Below are 17,055 nucleotides of genomic sequence, written 5' to 3' on the forward strand. Positions count from 1 at the left end.
CTAGCTCGATCACGGGCCAAACGCGAGGGGGGGGTCGTACCAGCCCCCCCCCCTCTTGTGCCGTTGAAGGACGCAAAATAGCCTGTGCCGGCGAGGGTTAAGGTTCTAGGTCATCAGTTGACCTTCCAGGTCAGGTCAATGACCCAAAAATCGGGAATATCGGGCCTGTTAGAAAGTCGTAAAGTGTGGCTGCTAAGGGGTTTTCCCGGGGTGCTGATCACGAATATCGTGTTAGTTTTGATCACAGATGATGTCGTTAAGCGTTTAGACCAGGTCGGGTCAGGTCAGGTCAGGTCAACCGGTAGGGGTCGTGACGGGTATTCGTAGTACCTGTCATCCGCCTCTGACAGCTTCGTAACATGTTACGAAGGCACCAAAACTACTTCGTAAATGTTCAAATGGTTGCTAAATTCGAATTCAGCTCCAAAAACTAGCCAAGAAACATGTAAAACTCGAAAAAGTGAACCGAGGTCACCAAAGGTCAATGACCTGACCTGACCTTCAGGTGACCTTGACACCCGCCCTAATGCATGGGAGCAACATCAAATCACATGTTTGAGCGTTTGAAACCACGAAAAGCTTGCAAACGCGCGGCTAGTGCGAGCCGACATACGCCGAATCGCGATTCCGGCCAAACATGGTCTCGGAAAAGAGGTCACAGGTCAAAGGTCATTTGGGTCAGGGTCATGAAATTTTAAGGGTAGGTGTAAAGTTGATCAATGCGAGGGTACTGAAAGTTTCGTCGCGATCGGCCGCTTTTTATGCGAGTTATTCGCGAAAACCCTTAGGGGGGTTGGATCAACCCCACCCCCCTGTGCTGGCGAGGGTTATGGTGGGTGTCAAGGTCACGTGAAGGTCAGGTCAGGTCACTGACCTTTGATGACCTAGGTTCACTTTTTCGAGTTTTACATGTTCCTACGCTATAATAAGAGTTTTAATAATAAGAGTTAATAATTGTTCCCACCCTACATATATAGTCTTTGAAGCTAATTTCGAATTAAGCTGCCATTTGAACATATACGTAGTAGTTTTGACTTTTGGTGCCTTCGTAACATGTTACGAAGCTGTCAGTGGTGGTTGATACATACTATGAATACTCGGCTGGACGGCTTCTGGTTGACCTGACTTGACCCGACATGACCTAAATGCATGAAGACATCATCTGTGATCGAAACTTAAATGAAATTCGTGATCAGCATCCCGATAAAAACAAACAAACAATTACAGCCTCACTTCTCAAAGTTCTGACAGGTCCCGAGTTCCCCGACTTTTGGGTCATTGATCTGACCTGGAAGGTCAACCAATGACCTAGGACCTAAAAATTGGGTATCATCGGCTTCCTCTCTTCACGGGCAACACGCTCGTTTTTCCGCGAAGTTCTAGCTCGATCAGAGACTGAATGCCAAGGGGGAGGTTCAACGGACCCCCCCCCCTCTATACGTTCGCGGGCAAAATACAAACGCCAATACGGGCGAGGGTTAACCCCCTGAAAGACTCTCAATCTTCATGGCACAACAGCGCCACAGGTAACAACCGCTAGCCAAGTGTTTTAAAACGGTCAGTATGAAAGCACATATGTATCGTACAAACATACCTGCATCACGTCTACAATCTACATAGTTAGACTGAGCGGCCGGTTCACCAGCAGGTGCCGGGCCACTTCACTGCTCATTGTCCTCGCCTATTGTTTGTTCAATGGTATTGCATGCATTACATGTCACAGACAGCATTGATGGTGCACATGCTAGCAGCCCGCAAACAAGGAAGAAATTTGTTATTCCGAGTCATGCCTTGCCACGAACTCATAGAAACAACGTCTGATCGCTGAATAGTCACCGTCCGTAGTCATCACGCCTGTGCCAAAACCAACCGGAGGACATAGCTTCCAGTTCGGAGACGCGAGCAAACAATTCAAAGCGATTCTGTGATGTATTTTGCATTAGCTTCCTCGACGCTACCAGGTAGCACATTGCCAATAAGCTGATCAATCAACAGGTTCGCGTCTTCCATTCCAATGAAAGCACCAGAGGAAGGCAAATGAACCAGACAGAGGCGATGTTCCACGGGCTACCACGGAAGTCAACGGATGCATGTCACGAATATCGCGAGTCTGCAGAGATCTGAATGGGTCTTCCATCAGACTTCCAGCAGCCGGCGGGGCGCAGCCGCGCGTCTCGACCAATGCCACCTTCAGAGACATAATTAAAATTACACACCTACAACACACTAATCCAGTATTATCCGCCACTTAAAGTCAGCGGCACTATCTCACCCAGCATGGAGACCAACACTTCAATCAAGCACGTGTCGCTGTAAACAACACACCATGATAGTGCGCTGTGCAATGCATATTGCACATCACCTGGTGCTCGCCGGGCGGTCCGCACCACGGCGGTGTCGCCGCGCACAGCCTGACTCCCGCCGCACCTCACACGAGCGCACCCTCCGACAGTCCGATCACGTCACAGGGTCGCTGCCGGGCGTCACTCCAGCTACCGGGGGACAGGGGAGCGGAAGAAGCGCGTGCACTACAGACCAGCCGGGGTCCACTACAATAAATACTTCTGAGGCGGTGAGGTCGGTGTGCCGTCCAGCCGGCCGACACCCAGTTCACGTGTCTCCGGCCGTCTGCGGAGGTGGACATAGGTCAGCAGCTGGTCAAAATAAACACGCAACTCGGCCAATGAACTGATGACGTCACATGCCGCAGACTCAAGGTCACATTATAATGTCTGACGCAACATACAGTCTTGTCAAGCACGCTGAGTTAGGATCCGCTCTGTTTGGTAGGAAGTAATTCGGGAATAAATATTTCATGACATTGAAACTGAGCAGGTGAATACGATCAGCATAACTTTGATGGACACGATGGAAATATGCTTGACCACAGGAGACTGCGCTTAAAATAATGAAATATCAACTCAGATATGGCATCAAAACAGCTGCGCCAAACCAAAGTTGATCTTGAGAGACAGAGAAGGCGATGTTGATTGCGAGGACACCAGGGATGGCAATTGAATACCAAATATTTGGTATGTCGATATCAAACTGCGTTCCCTATATCAGCTTTCTTTATTTTCCTTGCAGCTTTGATTGGGATTTCGATTTTTCAATCGGCTCTAAAACTAGCAGCACTGGAATACACTGTAGACTGGCACTGACCTCCCAGTGGGCGCCGCCGGGCGGCAGGGGCAGCAGGGTCTCCATCTGTCTCTCCAGCTGCTCCAGCCGGCTGGTCAGCGACCTCAGCCGCGCCACCTGCTCCTGGTCGCCGCCGGCGGAGGTCAGCAGGTGACCCAGCTGGTCGCTGGCGCCCGCGGTGCCCGGCAGAAGTCCCAGCACCAGCGCGGCCAGACCGCCCAGCGCCGGCTTCACGGCCAGGTCACGGCTCCAGTCAGGCATTATCTGACGGGGAGGGGAAGGTTATATGAGACAGCCCGCCGAGCGTTGGCTTCACGGCCAGCCCCCTCCCCCCCGCCCTGACGGAGGGGAGAGGAGGGGACACATTAGACCAGGCCCAGTACGTCGCACTGGACCAGACGCAACACGTCCAGGCTACGACTCTCCTGCTCGGACCACTGCATGACGGATATTACCGTACATTAGACCAGATTACAATCATCGTGTTGTACAGATAAGATAACATCGTGTACCAACCCACATTACGTCGAGCTATGACGGTCAATGAGTGCCGAGTGGACATTTGTTCGATCCACGATAAATCGGACCATATGTCAAACCAAGCTGTCACAATTCACACCGGGCCAAATCGGACGGCGCTAAAACCCACACCACTGGGCCGGACGCGGGGAGACACTACGACCGGCTCAGAGAGGATCAGAAGACAGATCCTGCACATGCAACTATGATCCCATGAGGAAAGCTGGATTAATGTCGATTTATCGCATATTGTCACCAATCTTATCTCCCAAATCTAATTCTTTCGGCCCGTGTCAGACCTGTATGTCACTTTCCATTTCACAGAGGGCATCGCATGGCGTAACTAACATTGTGGTCAATAAGAAAGTGTCATTGCTGTAAGAAAAAAACGTGTCGATATTCAGCTTCAACACGGTCGACATCAGCAATTTGGAGTTTGGACCTCATGGAGTGCGCAACATGAAGAAATGGAATACGAACTAATGAAGGGTTCATCAAGCATGCTTGAGCTTCAGATGTTTTGTGTCAGTGTTAGTGGTATCCAAGCGCCCAGAAGAAACTCTTCAGTGGATAATATGACAAATACGTTCTGATCTGATAGTAGCATTACCGAGGATCAAACATTCTTTTCATAAGAAACTTAACGGTAAAATACGATCGATGAATTATGACGTCTCACGCGAATTATTCGCACATATCGCAAACACGTTTACGTGCACAATGACAGTGGCTATTGGGCAATATTACAGACCATGCAATTTTATCCACTGTAACGATATTACAGTAACAGTCCTTATGTTCTAAACCATTTTAAAGGTATAACCCGGCAGGCGGTGGGCCTCCCGGCCACCTTCCGCGCGGTGGAAATCCGAAAGTACTGGACGGATCCGTAACATTCAAACGGCGTTCGATAGCCCTGTCAAATTTGTCGAAGGAAACCAAATTTCATTTACCTGGGGTCACCGATGACGTCACAGGTCAGGTCACAGGTCAGGTCACCAAGGGTCAGCACATGAACCCAACTTTACTAAGGTTGTGCGATGCATGTTTTATGACCAATTTTTCATTTCCAACTGAATGGTGTTGGTTATAAGACCATCAGGAGGTACGGTTTAGGTCAATTTCTGGTGGAGGTCAGGTCAAGGGCAGGTCAAAAAAACGTCAAATTTCAAAGTTGATAGTTTTGCATAAAATGGGTATTGATTCGATGCAACTCGTCACGGGGAGTCTAATGGCGGTCTTTGTTTTGCGCTACGAGGTCTAGAAATACTAAAAATTGAGTTTGAATATTTGACGTCATCAATTTTGAACAGTTTTTTCGCTATAACTTGGCCAAAAAAAGAGGCACCGATCTCAAATTTGGTATGTGTATAAAAGGCGGTAGGAACAATCACATATTTTCCGTTTTTTTTTCGAAATTCAAAAAACTTTTTCGATTTTTCGGCTATTACATTTTTTTAAAAATCTATTTTTTATTTTTGGGGATCAAAATCCAAACATTTCAAAAATCCGAGATAGCAGTTTGTAGCCCTGTTGATTCTACATGTTATAAAAAAACATGTTACCTTTCATGTTAAAAAAAAAAAACATTTTTCTGTATCTCTAAAAGTGTAGGCCTGACAGCTCTTCCCGCGAAACCTTTTTTTGGTCGAAAATGGCTGAAATGACGACACTCCGACGTCATTAGCGGCCAACCTATCATAGCCTTTGGAAAATGTTTTGGTCACAATGTGCAAAAGCTATTCACGGGAGGGCACTGAAAGTTTGGTGACGATCGGCGCAGCGGTTCTGGAGATATATCGAAAAAACTAGGGGGGGGGGGGCAAAAAATGCCCCCCCCCATCCCCTGGAAGAATAATCAGGATCATCATACGAACTTACCTTATCGGCAATATGAGTATGGACTTTGCCATCGCCTCCTACTTGGAATATCGAGTAGCCGTCGTACCAACTGGAAAAGAAAAGCGGCAATCACAAATTTAGCACTAATCGCAAAGGCTTCTGAACACGTCACGACAAACACATCTTATTGGGTTAAGAAAAAGTCGTGAGGCGTTCCAAATTCATTTTATACGGGAAAAACTCGCGTGATTATAAGGCATACAACCAAACAAGGTTATATACCTACCTGTTTTTTATGGAAATGATGGAAACTGGTATGCATTGTTAGATTAATTGACGTGGGGTACATTTACAGCGAATGCTTGAGAAGCAGAAACCAGCACAAGCAAAACACGGCATGAGCTTTTGCTTGAGTTACCTATCCATGAATCGGGCGAAACTAGAATATAGAAGAGAATCGGAACACAACCGTAAGTCAGCACAACTACTATACAAACACAGCTACAGCTGTAAGCCGGTTCCAATATTGTGAACGTGATTGGCAGCCGCCGTAATGAATTGCAAGCTTGACCAAGAACAGGTTTTACTGCCAGTAACGTTAGTTTCGAGTTTTGCCCCATCTTTGAACGAAACGATAGCAAACTAGATAATTGTAATAATCTGCAACTATTAGCAAAGCCTTTCAACTTTCTAGCATTTTAATCGCGGCTCCGCTGGTTTGCTGTGTGTAAAGTGTAACATGCCAAAACGTTATGGTACACATTGCATTCTACAATTAGCTAAACGGTATTCCAAGAAGCCAAGAAAGGTACTCGCACATCGAGTGTATGGAATAGGATCTGTTTAACCCTTTCCTATACCCGCCAGACAGCGGAATCAAAAAAAGCAATAGAAAACAATGATACGTGTTTCAAAATTAATATCATTATTGATGACAGTACATTTCAGCGTGGATTTCGGGCATTGTTGCGAGTACAGCTCGCATATCCAGTGGTCAGCCCTTAGAATGTCGGAAACCGGTTCTCAGATATTGCAATCGGAGATTTAACACCGAATCGACCCGCATAAAAACGCCCTGACGAGTCCCCTGCAATTCACTCGCGCCCTGCAAATAGCCGCAAAGTAGCGAGCGCAGCCTGCAGGCGGGGATGAGGTGGAACTTCTTTATTTTCACGCCTTGCAGATAGTCTGCGCAATATGATCTTCAGCCGAGAGGGTTTGGAATGGAAGGAGCAGGGCGGTTAGCTAACAGCGACAAATTTAGAATTTGCCTATCAGAGAGCATTCATCCCGTATTTGCTTATTATTTTATTTTTAGCGTTTGATTACATACCGCAATGTGTATGTGTTTACACTTAAGCTTAGTATTCACATATTCCTTTCATCCCCCTTTCCTTTCATCCTTCTCTCGACCCCGTATCGAGAGAAGGCAGTGCATTGGAAAAAGTTATCTGAATCTCAATCGGCGCATGGCGCATCGTTCTGGAATCTGTGTAGAACGCTTCAAGGTTGTGCAAGGATAAAAGGACACCGCACGGAATGCAATTATAAAAAACTACATCGGGGTACAGCGGTGTTTATCTTGCTGCAAGCAAGGTCTTTCGGCCTGAAAAGGACACTGCAGAGCAATGGGTGGTAGGGTAAGGTGTAGACATTGGACTGTGGTGCGGACCACCGACGGTGCACCGCAGCGGCAGAGACCGTCCCGGTGGGACGGTAATGTCTCGATAGGACAGCCAGCCCTGCCGCTCAAACGGTCACCCCGGAGAGGGTGTGGCCCTGCCGCGGACCTACCCTCACCACTCGTTGTCTGGTGAGGGTGACCACTAACCCGGAAAGGGAAGCGTGAGGGGGAGAGGAGATGACGATGGGCAGACTTGTGCTACTGCTGAGAATGACGAGGATGGATGGACAATGAATGACAAAGGTCTGAAACAATTTGCCGGGCATGACACACATCAGGAACTAGCTTGCATTCTGGGTTTGGCACTACGCAGAGATCTTAGAGAGGCTTAATAAACACTAGGCTTTTTCGCCTACGTGGAGACCATTTCGCTACGCCGAATCAGCTTGGCAAAATAAACAGCCACACTGGATCGAGAGGACTGTGTCGCCATCTACGTGCTACTGTATAAGCTGTGTTATGTAAATGAGCACTCATGATTCATGAACCTTACGCGTAAAAGCTGGCTAACTTTCAATTTCCGAGCTATAGCAGGCTCGTCTCTTGAGATGACCGATCAGAAGCAGGAATAAAAAATAATAAACCAGAGCAAAAAGACACAGCGACCAATCAAGATAAAAATGAGTTAATCGGTGAGACAGTGCGTCAATCAGTAGTAAAATTACAGCACATCAAAAATAGCGCTCAGTGACAGCCACGAGATTTGAGAACGAGTAACCTGGATCTTTTTATGTGTAGCGGTTTGTTCGGTTAGCTGACTGTGGACGACCTCCGTGGTCACCGACTGGTCTGCGGACTTATTCCGAGAGGATTGCACAACCGCACGGCCGGCCGAGAGTCGCAGAATGCAGGCACGCTACGTGGTGATTCGGAAAAACGCGACCCCAACCGCACTAACGCAAACCTCCAGGTGTGTGTGTTGACGCAAACTCTAGTACACGGTTGTAAGAGGACAGTGGCATTTAATAACAAGAAATTCTCTATAGCAATGATGAACTTTTGAAACACACAGACACTTCAATCCAATGATTATATAACCGTACCAAGTAACTAGCTCCACCCCACACCCAAAGTAGCCCCTTCCCCGGGTACTCACTCGACTCCATATTCATCAATCGCCTTCTCCAGCTTGAATACGTTGAACTTCCAGAACATGAGCATCGACTTGAGCGCGCTGACGCCGCGGATCCTCCAGCGGATGCGCACTGTGTCGTCCTCTGCGTGCGTGGCGCTCTGTAGCACCTCCAGCGTCACGTAGCTGAACTTGATGTGGCCCACGATCCTCAGCAGAGCGCACTGCTTGATGTACGGCACGATCCCGCTGCAGGGGAGGGCAGAATTCGGTGAGATACGGGAGATGGAGAAGCTGAGTGAGCAGTGAAGGGACTTGTGCAAACGTAAGGATCGCGATAAATTTGACCGGTATTGATAGAAAAATGTGCAGTCTGTGTTCTCTAATTGTCCACTTGTGAAATGGACGACAGATGGTTAGCCCACTGATGGAAGTCACAGTTATCGGGTCCATCCAAGTATTTTGGGTATTTTTACAGACCGATCACTGTGAAATACGCTCATCCGTTAAGTTCGGCCATAAATGTGGTCAGAGATACCTGCGCGACGGCCGATGACGAAACACTGGGCACCGGGACAGCCACTTACACCGTTTTAGTGCCGCGTATTCTGTTGTCAAACACCAAGTTTTGGTGGTATATCGAGAAGTCTTGTGTCATGACGAAAAGTCGTGGAAGCTGAAAAAGAAAATATTACTTAAATATAATCACGTAAATGATTGACTACAGCGCAATTTCATAAATGAAACACCGTTGAAAACCAATACTACAGAAAAAGTGGCACCCAAACGGTGAAAGTTGAAACGGTAGGTATTTATATGGCAACATTATTAGTAAAAGATGCCAAAAAGCAGGCTATTACATCTACATTTCATAATCCTCCCTGAAACAGCAACTCCCAATATGCAGGACTGGTCATTCAAAATCATATAAGCATACAGCTCCGATGATGCAGCACTGATCATACAAAAACGTGCCGTCATATAACGTGGGAAAGTATGACCTAACGGGAGCACTAACTGCCTTTCTTGTCTAAGAACAAGTTTATCGGGTACCTTTAGCACAAGATTACGATTCTAAGGGACACGACTGCTCGCGACAAGCGAAGATCACTGGCACTGCCAATGTCATAAAGGGCATTCTGCTCCATCAGTTACGGATAAAATGCGGGATGCGGTGCATCTCGAATTCGATGAGCAAGCCCTTAATATGAATGGAAATAATAAGAGCACGGCGACTTCAATGACCAGAAATAATATGCATTGGATGCAAGAACAGCAACATTTACTCTTCAACTGTCAAATGACCAGGATGCACCTATGATGGCGATCGGTCGATTACCTCAAATCATTTCCCTACCGAAGTCATCGCATTTTCTGAACTGAATACCGACATCTGCCGACATCAAGCATGCATGTAAAACAGTTTGTGTCAGTTACGATTATGAGTGCAGATAGCTACATGTTCCTAGAACCTGTTTTGCCTTTAAAGTACCGACCAAAATAATATGTCATCTAAGACAAAGCCAAAGGACACTGCCACTAAGACACATATTCCAGATTTTGAATGACAGCTGCACTGATTTATTATCCATATCATGTCACTGTATACATGGGGCCTCACAACAAAGAAGACAGAGCTATCTGAATGGTAAATTCCTTTTTAATGACCTCCTTACAAATTATTTATGTTTTTGATGTATTTAGCTTGATACAAATTTTCGGCCACGGGCCTTGATCACATATCAGTTTAAACACAGACACGAAAAAACACACAGACACCAATGCAGTTACAGTTTCGCCAGTTTTTTCAGTTTCTGTACAACTTCGCGTGATAAAAAACACAATATACCTACAGTTCTAAGGAATATGTTAGATGGGCCCAATAAAAACGATCATAGACAACCTAATAGGTCAAAAATTAACTTTAAATTCGTTTTCGTATTCGATTCATTCATCTACTTTTCAACGTTCACTCATGTACACTCATGTACATGTACATGCACATAAAACCCGATAACTACATAATGTACCACGATGATACATTTCGATTCAGTTGCGGCTTTAGCTTTCGGATTTGTAGTTGAAAAGTAGATGAATGAATCGAATACGAAAACGAATTTAAAGTTAATTTTTGACCTATTAGGTTGTCTATGATCGTTTTTATTGGGCCCATCTAACATATTCCTTAGAACTGTAGGTATATTGTGTTTTTTATCACGCGAAGTTGTACAGAAACTGAAAAAACTGGCGAAACTGTAACTGCATTGGTGTCTGTGTGTTTTTTCGTGTCTGTGTTTAAACTGATATGTGATCAAGGCCCGTGGCCGAAAATTTGTATCAAGCTAAATACATCAAAAACATAAATAATTTGTAAGGAGGTCATTAAAAAGGAATTTACCAATCACCTACATGCCTTACATACAAAGAGCACTACAAGAATTAAAAGAGCTATCTGAACTATGATTTCCATGGAACCAATGAAAAATGATAGACGTAAAAGATTTATTGGTACGATTCGCAGGGGAGACGCCCACTTCGTCCCTCCTTCAAGCAAAGTCCAAGCTAGGTTAATTACGGAGCGAGCGAAGCGAGCGTAGTCTTTCCTTAGATTAACGGAAATTTCTGAGTATGAGCGGCCGGCCGGCCGGCCGTGGTCACGCTTTTGCGAGGCCTATATCTCAGCAACCACTTGACCGATTTACATGCGGTAATTTTTGTAGGGCAGCTTCATTCCCTCTACCAAGTATTGCACTATTCCCGATGCATGTGGGTGACCCCTTATGCACGTGCCACGTGCAAAACCAAGAGGTGTCACTTTTGTAATTGTTGCAATATCTCGGTAACTACTGGGCCGATTGCGCTGAGAGTTGGCATGTAGGTAGGCACCCACTAGGCAATGCATATCCATGTGCCAGAGTTGGGGTGCTGCTGCACGCGCGCACGTGCAGGGGTCGTTTCCAGATCTCGAGAACGGCTGGACCGATTGAGCTCAAATTTGGTACACGGTTACGGAGCAGTTAGTAGGGTGCCGTGCACAAGTCAGTTGGGACCCATTTAGCACGTGCGCACGTGCAGGGTGCCGCTTCCAGATCTCGAGAACGGCTGGGCCGATTGTGCTCAAATTTGGCACATCGCTAGAGACCGGTTAGTAAGGTGCCGTGCACAAGTCAGTTGGAGGTACCCCCTCGCAATTTCGCACGTGCAAGGCCCACCCTCTCGCTCCGCGCTCGCTCCGTTAGTCGCCACAAAAGGCGTTATACTGGTTTTATAAAAGGAAAACAACAAAATAACTTGAGCTTGAATTAATATTAAATGGACCCTCCCACCTTAACCCTCGCACCGACGGGGGGGGCGGAAATCCGCCCCCCCCCCTGAGGTTTTTCGCGAATAGCGGGAAGACCGCGGCGCGTAGCGCCGCGAAATTTGGTATGACTATATCCTCATCAATTTTACACATGGTGTGGAAGTTTGAACCTCCTACCTTTCAAGGTCAGGTCACCAGGTCACTTTGAATGACCCAACCTCAAGTCACTTTTTTGCCACTTTGTCACCGTGCCAGAGCTACAGTAGATGTCGGAGGCCTTTAAAAGTCGCAGGATATTATTAGGTCATTAGTAGCTACAATTTGTATATCTCGGAATTTTGATATCGGTGACCTAAGGTCAGGTCAATTTCGCGACCTTCCCATTATAAGTCAATGGGGGAAAAATCAACTCCCTGTTTTTACCACTAAAACGGGTCGGAATGGCCCCATATACCATACATGACTTCATATACGATCAACCTTCACTACCGTGAGGTCTGTTTTGCTGTTGGGCAGCTGTGAGGTCATGTGACGTCATCAAAGGTCACCAAAGGTTTTTGGCCAATAACTCCGTACAGGAACAAGATACAGACGCGTGGATGGTTTCATTGTATTCAGCTCGTCAAGACGCATCGAATGATATACATGATGACCTCGAGGTTACGTGACCTGAGGTCAACCTTTGACCTTGACCTTTCGAGGTCAACATATATCATTCGATGCGGATTAACGAGAGGATCACGATGATGCCCTTAGTTTGTTCCTATCTTGACTAATTCGAAAGTTATTCGAGAAAAACACTCTCCATATCTAGCGCCGCCATTTTGACTTTTTCGACCCCTGTGACGTCATCTTTGACCTGACCTGAAAATGACCTTAGTAAAAATTGTAGATCTTGACCGTGCGTATCCGATGCCGTTTACCGCTTGTCGCTATCTTGCTTCGTTCTCGAGATCTCAGGGGGGGGTGGTCATCCGCCCCCCCCCCCGTCGGTGCGAAGTTGGCGCAGACCCCCGTCGGTGCGCGGGTTAACATTAGATTTGAGTTGAGATAGCCAAAATGGGGTCCCTGGCTCACAATTACCGGTTTCGGCACTCACAACATCGAGAAATGCCTTAAAGGTAGTGTGCCACCTTTGAAAGATTTCCCATTTTATTTTTCCTAGGATAAGAAGCTTCTGTTTTTACCTAATATCGCAAAAAAATCAAAAATGGGCCTGGAATGGTGCCTTTTTCGCCTAAAAGTTTATCGGTTTTTCGATATGTATAACAACTGTAGTGGGCTGGCCTGCAAACAGGCGTCGGCAACAATCGCGAATGCGGCGCACATGTGACAATAAGCAAAGGTCATTATAGAGTTACGACGTACGGGAATGAGTTATCAGCTGTCTAATCGTAGACAACACAATGTCGAGCCGTAAATTTTAAGCCTGTATTGGTATTGTTTCTTTTATTTGGCTGTCGAACATTATTTATGGTTTGAAATATGATTTTATGTAAAATAATTGATATGAAAAAGCCGTCTCTTAAGTTATGACCCCATTTCACCACACGCAAGTGGCAGAAATGACAATGATCAGCTGACGCATTTTTCTTGGCCGAAGTCAGAGCGCGCGGCCCGACGCACCACCACCGCACCACAAAGTATGAGCAGAAGCCGCGCCCAAAGCCAGGGCCCCGGTAACGTGAGGTAGCCGAGTCGGGGCAGCGTGCGCTGACCCAAGCCAGGGCCGCAGCTTTGGGCGCGGTCTACCGCATCCCCGCGGGCAGCCCCGGGCTATCACATGACACCGGGAGGACGCACGGCCCCGGCTTGGGTCAGCGCACGCTGCCCCGACTCGGCTACCTCACGTTACCGGGGCCCTGGCTTTGGGCGCGGTCTACCGCACCACCTAACAGGCGTGTTCGAAACCGCAGGAGATGCTGATGAACGGGTTTATCGAAACTTGATTGGATGAGCATATCGGTAATAGCGATTTCAGTGTGTGCATTTATTGTTCATAGTGGTGTGAAATGTGGTTGGGGTACGACCGACAACCCGTCGGGGCGAATTTCGCACTGGGGTACTCAAAATTTGAAGAATTTAAGACGTTTCCATGAGTTTTGAAGGTATGGATAAGTTCTAAAAATCCGGTTCTCCTTATCTGGGCCATTAACTCCATACGGTCCAGGAAAGCTGGCACACTACCTTTAAATCGGAAATATTGAATTTCAAAATTGCAGCATTTTGATTCAAAGGGGCTAATGCATAGGAATACCCCTCTGAATGTGTGACGTCAGCGCAGATTTCTAACGATTTTTAAATGTTTGACTAAAACGTTTTGTAGCACGCGGTGGTATATGCTGCTTTGCGCGCAACAAGTGCCGCACTTTCAGCTGCCAAACTATTGCTTCCAAATAAAGTCGCTAGGAACAGCGGAGATCCCAAAAAGTAAACAAAAGTAAAAGGCTAATATCTTGGAAACCGGTAATATTTTTCGGTGAAATTTGGTAGATATTCGTTTTCGCTCTTTCTGAACCGAGCGACATCACTTTCATGCCAATTCATAAATTTTTTTGAAGGTGGGAGGGTCCCTTTAATTGTAACTACGGTGGACGAAAAAGAATGGGATGCCTAGCCTAGCCCTTATAGCCGCCGTTTGTCTCTGCCCCGGTCTGCACTCGGCTGGCCGCGCGACTCACGTTCTTCAGGAGGTTGGCCTCCACAGCGCGCAGCTGGTCGGCGGAGGGCCGCTCCTGGCGGTCACGGTCCTGCTCCCCCGCCGGCGACACGGGCGCGTCGGGCGGCGGCGGCGCGGTACACTGCAGCGCCGTCTGGCGGAACGCGCGCCGCTCGCACGCGCTCAGACCGGCGTCCCGCAGCGAGCCGGGCGCCGGGCAGGTCTGCAGCTGGTGCGCCGCCTCCAGCGCCACCAGCTGCCGGCTCAGCTGGTCCATCCAGCGCTCCAGCTGGTGGGCGGGAGCCGGCGCCGGCACCCGGGCCGCGGCGGCCGCCGGCTCCAGCGCCGCCGGCAGCAAACAGTGGGTGCCCAGCGGCCGGGCCTGCCGCGCCAACACGGACACGGACGGCGGCACGGCCGGCGGCTGGGAGGCAGAAATGGCACAGGGAGGTCACAAGGAGGTCATAGAGAGGTCACACGCTGAGCATACTGAGGTGGTTGCATTCCGAGCGAGACTGATGGTTTTACTAAGGTCAAACCATGTTTTTTAGAGTGATGGGGGCATTGAGGGTCACAGCATTGATTGACAAGAACTCTGACATAGACAATAGACATGCTATTAAAATGAGCATCCAGCAAGATGGGCATTCTTCCACATATCTCTAAACAATGTTGGTATATTTTACTCAAAAAGAGAAGTTTAAATGTTTAATTTACCTCCAGCAAGTGCTAAGAAAGCTTTAGATCAGCATCATCATAGGAAAAACAACTATGCACGGTCATCTATTCTGATATGTAAATGGCAAAGTCTGTCGAGTTATGCAACAAACCTCATATGAGTATCTATAAATGACAGCAAAGTGTACATTGCAACAAGATGGCATACCTACCTGAGTGTTCCTATGAATGAAGTTCCATTCTGGTGTACCACATCTTGAGGCCAGCCCCAATGGAAACTTTATAAAATGACAGCTCTTGAAACAGTGTGTCATCTTAATTTTCTGAAAATCTGCCAAAAAAAGTTGCAGAAAGTAAGCAGTACATTCACCGTAGGTTTGAAAATGTAAGTAGCATGTGCGTAGCATAGAAAGTAGTATTTTTTCATAAAACAATAGGCATAATCATCAGAACAAGGAACATTCAAGACATACTTCTTTATTATCATGCATGATGCACCCAAAGTTCTATATTTTCCATCTATGCTGGCACTTTAGCCATTTGCTATGCACTTATGCTTGGTGTGCAAAATCTCATCAGCAAGCATTGCAAAACACTGAAAATAGCTTGGGCAAGGGGCAAGAGCTAAATATTGGTATCATCAGATGCCAGAGTACCTTATCAGCACTCTATCCTGTCCTCAAATCTGCTCAGAACTCCACAAGTTGAGACAGGCCATACTGTAGCCTGTAAGCCTGCAAGCAATGTTGATGCTCAGAAGCCATAAAAAATAGAATGCCTATGCAGTCTGCAGTCTACACTAGGCACCAATTTGTATGCAAATTATCCTAATCAGAATGATACTTATCAAAGGACCCCTATGATTAATAAATAACAGTAATCAATTTTGATCAAAGAAACTGGAGGACATGTGAATAAATAGCTTAGACTCCTAGCTGAGGCCTCCTAATGGCTTCAGGATGTTTGATAGGTACCAATTGATTTATTCATAATCAAGTTGCATAAGCATGCTGTGTTTCCTGGATAATTGATTTAAAGCACAGAAATACCTCAATGGGAAAAAATTCCCATTTCTATTTTTTGAATTACCTATGCTTTAACTCTGTGCCCACTGCCCAAGCAGTCCACTGGCTGGCATGACTGGAAAGTGGAAGAGTACAGTTTTGACTGGCCTTGTAAAATAAATGTTGGAACCTGCCTGCAGTCAACAGTAGTGGTCATTGGTTAAGTTCAAATACAGGCATAACAATCGTTCTGAAAATGTTAGGGAAAGCAGGTGGATATGCAATCTTTTTTATATGGATGGTAGGGGTTGCAAAATTTAATAAAGTGAGTAGGGCAGTTGTTAAGATATCTGTATTGATTTTGTCCTTTCCTCTAAACAACAATTTTGAATATCTCATACACATTCTACTAAAACACAACTGGGCAGTGTTTCACAGCAACTGTGCTGCAGCGTCCTGCACACAGCAGGTTCCCTACTCTGACCCACAGCAGTGTATTGGTGAGGCATTTGAGACACCTTTGGCTTGACGCTTTGGCATTGTGAGCATCTGAGCCTGTTGGTTTCCATGGAAACCCAATACACCGCTGGGTGCTGGCGCTGCTCGCCGCAGGTAAGTGCCTTGAAACAGGGCCCTGGTGGACAGCATTCATCAGTCAAGGCAAATCAAAGAAGAAGGAATAAGCTAGGGTACCTACCTATCTAAACACAATCTCAATCTTCATTTCAATTTTGGCAATGACCACAAACATTGGAGTCCCTCCCCTTGGCCCTTCCTACAACTCCAAAGCATTCCATACCGACTAAAAATCAGCATCAAAGAGTGAGATAAGAGATGAATGGCCTGACCAACAAAAAATTGAAAATTTCACAAATATTTCTTAAAATTTCACCTAAGTCGTTCCAAGTGCGCAATGTGCGCAATCGTCGAATGTGCGTTGAATCCGTAACAAAAAGCTCGATATTTTTCTAGCCTGTTCATATTTCACGTCAGCAGCTGCTAATGCAATAAAGTTTTTAAGAGATGAAACTAAATAAGCTCTAAATTTGATAGAAAAATGTATTTTAATATTCAATCTGCTAATTTGATCAGAATTAAGCATCAAATATAAAAGTTTTAGCGTAAAATAAATCACTAAAAAATATTTTCCCA

At 46.4% G+C, this 17,055-nt stretch overlaps 1 protein-coding gene across 4 annotated transcripts; it reads right to left on the bottom strand.

The window, feature by feature from the left end:
- Window positions 1-1,915: 1,915 nt before the first annotated feature.
- Window positions 1,916-16,897, bottom strand: LOC122377366 (uncharacterized protein C6orf136 homolog). Of its 4 annotated transcripts, none has more exons than XM_043357300.1 (8): window positions 16,601-16,897; window positions 15,112-15,230; window positions 14,244-14,645; window positions 8,846-8,934; window positions 8,283-8,507; window positions 5,542-5,611; window positions 3,163-3,405; window positions 1,916-2,628 (listed from the first exon to the last, which is right to left on the bottom strand). In XM_043357300.1, the coding sequence occupies exons 2-8, from the start codon at window positions 15,211-15,213 to the stop codon at window positions 2,611-2,613; spliced, it is 1,149 nt and encodes a 382-aa protein (XP_043213235.1). In that variant the 5' UTR covers window positions 15,214-15,230; window positions 16,601-16,897; the 3' UTR covers window positions 1,916-2,610. The 4 variants fall into 4 exon arrangements, with proteins under 4 accessions (XP_043213235.1, XP_043213237.1, XP_043213236.1 ...); XM_043357302.1 differs by having other exon boundaries at window positions 16,796-16,867; XM_043357301.1 differs by having other exon boundaries at window positions 16,752-16,788.
- Between the last annotated feature and the right edge of the window lie 158 nt (window positions 16,898-17,055).

Source organism: Amphibalanus amphitrite, unplaced genomic scaffold, assembly GCF_019059575.1.
Source record: "Amphibalanus amphitrite isolate SeventyFive unplaced genomic scaffold, NRLGWU_Aamphi_draft 000043F_arrow, whole genome shotgun sequence".
Lineage (NCBI taxonomy): Eukaryota > Metazoa > Arthropoda > Thecostraca > Balanomorpha > Balanidae > Amphibalanus > Amphibalanus amphitrite.

What these genes read in the sequence shown, in the direction of transcription:
- LOC122377366 (XM_043357300.1), bottom strand. Translation starts at nt 15,213, where the DNA reads ATGACACACTGTTTCAAGAGCTGTCATTTTATAAAGTTTCCATTGGGG. An exon ending in ATACGCGGCACTAAAACGGT is followed by an intron (nt 8,508 to 8,845) that starts GTAAGTGGCTGT and finishes CCTCCCCTGCAG; the next exon opens with CGGGATCGTGCCGTACATCA. An exon ending in ATACTCATATTGCCGATAAG is followed by an intron (nt 3,406 to 5,541) that starts GTAAGTTCGTAT and finishes CCTCCCCGTCAG; the next exon opens with ATAATGCCTGACTGGAGCCG.